At 66.6% G+C, this 973-nt stretch overlaps 1 protein-coding gene across 1 annotated transcript in view; it reads right to left on the bottom strand.

The window, feature by feature from the left end:
• NPHP4 (nephronophthisis 4) overlaps positions 1–973 on the bottom strand; it is a 59784-nt gene that overhangs the window by 44282 nt on the left and 14529 nt on the right. The window contains exon 7 of the mRNA XM_015565952.1: positions 1–96. Coding sequence (XP_015421438.1) covers positions 1–96 — 96 coding nt within the window. The remainder of the gene's footprint in view (positions 97–973) is intronic.

Raw genomic sequence — 973 nt, 5'->3', positions numbered from 1 at the left:
TCTCAGGCAGCAGGTGGAAGGCGGGCTCCAGGGCCGGGTGCGGCTGCAGCGCGTACTGCAGGCTGCAGCTCTCAATGGCTGTCAGGTGCTTGCTCTCTGGGAAGAAAACACCGTGAGAGCTGAAACCACAGGCCTCCGGTCAGCGACGCGCTGAGCGCCTCACACATCAGCTCCACCAACGGGAGAGCCGTTTCCCAGGGAGACGGGAAGCACTGTTAGGGACGCTAGCTTTTAATGCGATGTAACAAACTCTGGCTCACACCGTCCCCAGAGCGGGCAGCCCGGGCACGGCTCAGCCGGGCCACCCTCAGTCCCAGCACCGCGCCCACAAACCACACGGCTCAGCCGGGCCACCCTCAGTCCCAGCACCGCGCCCACAGAGCCCCTGGAGCCCACGGCTCAGCCGGGCCACCCCTCAGTCCCAGCACCACACCCACAGAGCTCACGGCTCAGCCGGGCCACCCTCAGTCCCAGCACCGCGCCCACAAAGCCCACGGAGCCCACAGAGGAGCCGGGCAGCCACTGAGGCAGGGCCTCCAAGACAGAGCCTGTCCTCAAAACCGGGCCGTCCTGAACTGAGGCTGAGACCCAGCCCACCGATCTCCACAGAACCCCGAGAACGGGACCCAAACCCCAGAGTTCAGGTGAGGCCGGGAGAGGGGAGGGATGGCCTGCAGGCGGTGAGTGAAGAGCGCAGACCAGCGGGAGCGGAGGACAGTCCCACCAGCAGGGCAGGTGCGGGAGGCCCGCCAGCCTCACAGGCCCCGGCCGGGAGGGAGTGCAGACATCCCACCCAACATGGGCCTCGCTCGGGCCTGATGTCACCTGCAGACAGGCCCCTGCCCCCCTGGGACGCGCCGTGTGATGCGTAAGAGCTACAGGGGCCTGCTGCTCCCCTCAGAGGAGGGATGAGATGGCAATGCCAGTGTGCACATGTGTGAGGCAGCCTGGAGGCTGTTTTAAGAGGTCCTGA

Source organism: Myotis davidii, unplaced genomic scaffold (genome assembly GCF_000327345.1).
Source record: "Myotis davidii unplaced genomic scaffold, ASM32734v1 scaffold299, whole genome shotgun sequence".
Lineage (NCBI taxonomy): Eukaryota > Metazoa > Chordata > Mammalia > Chiroptera > Vespertilionidae > Myotis > Myotis davidii.
Note: the sequence above shows the minus strand (reverse complement) of the source record. Positions and strands in the feature narration are given on the sequence as shown.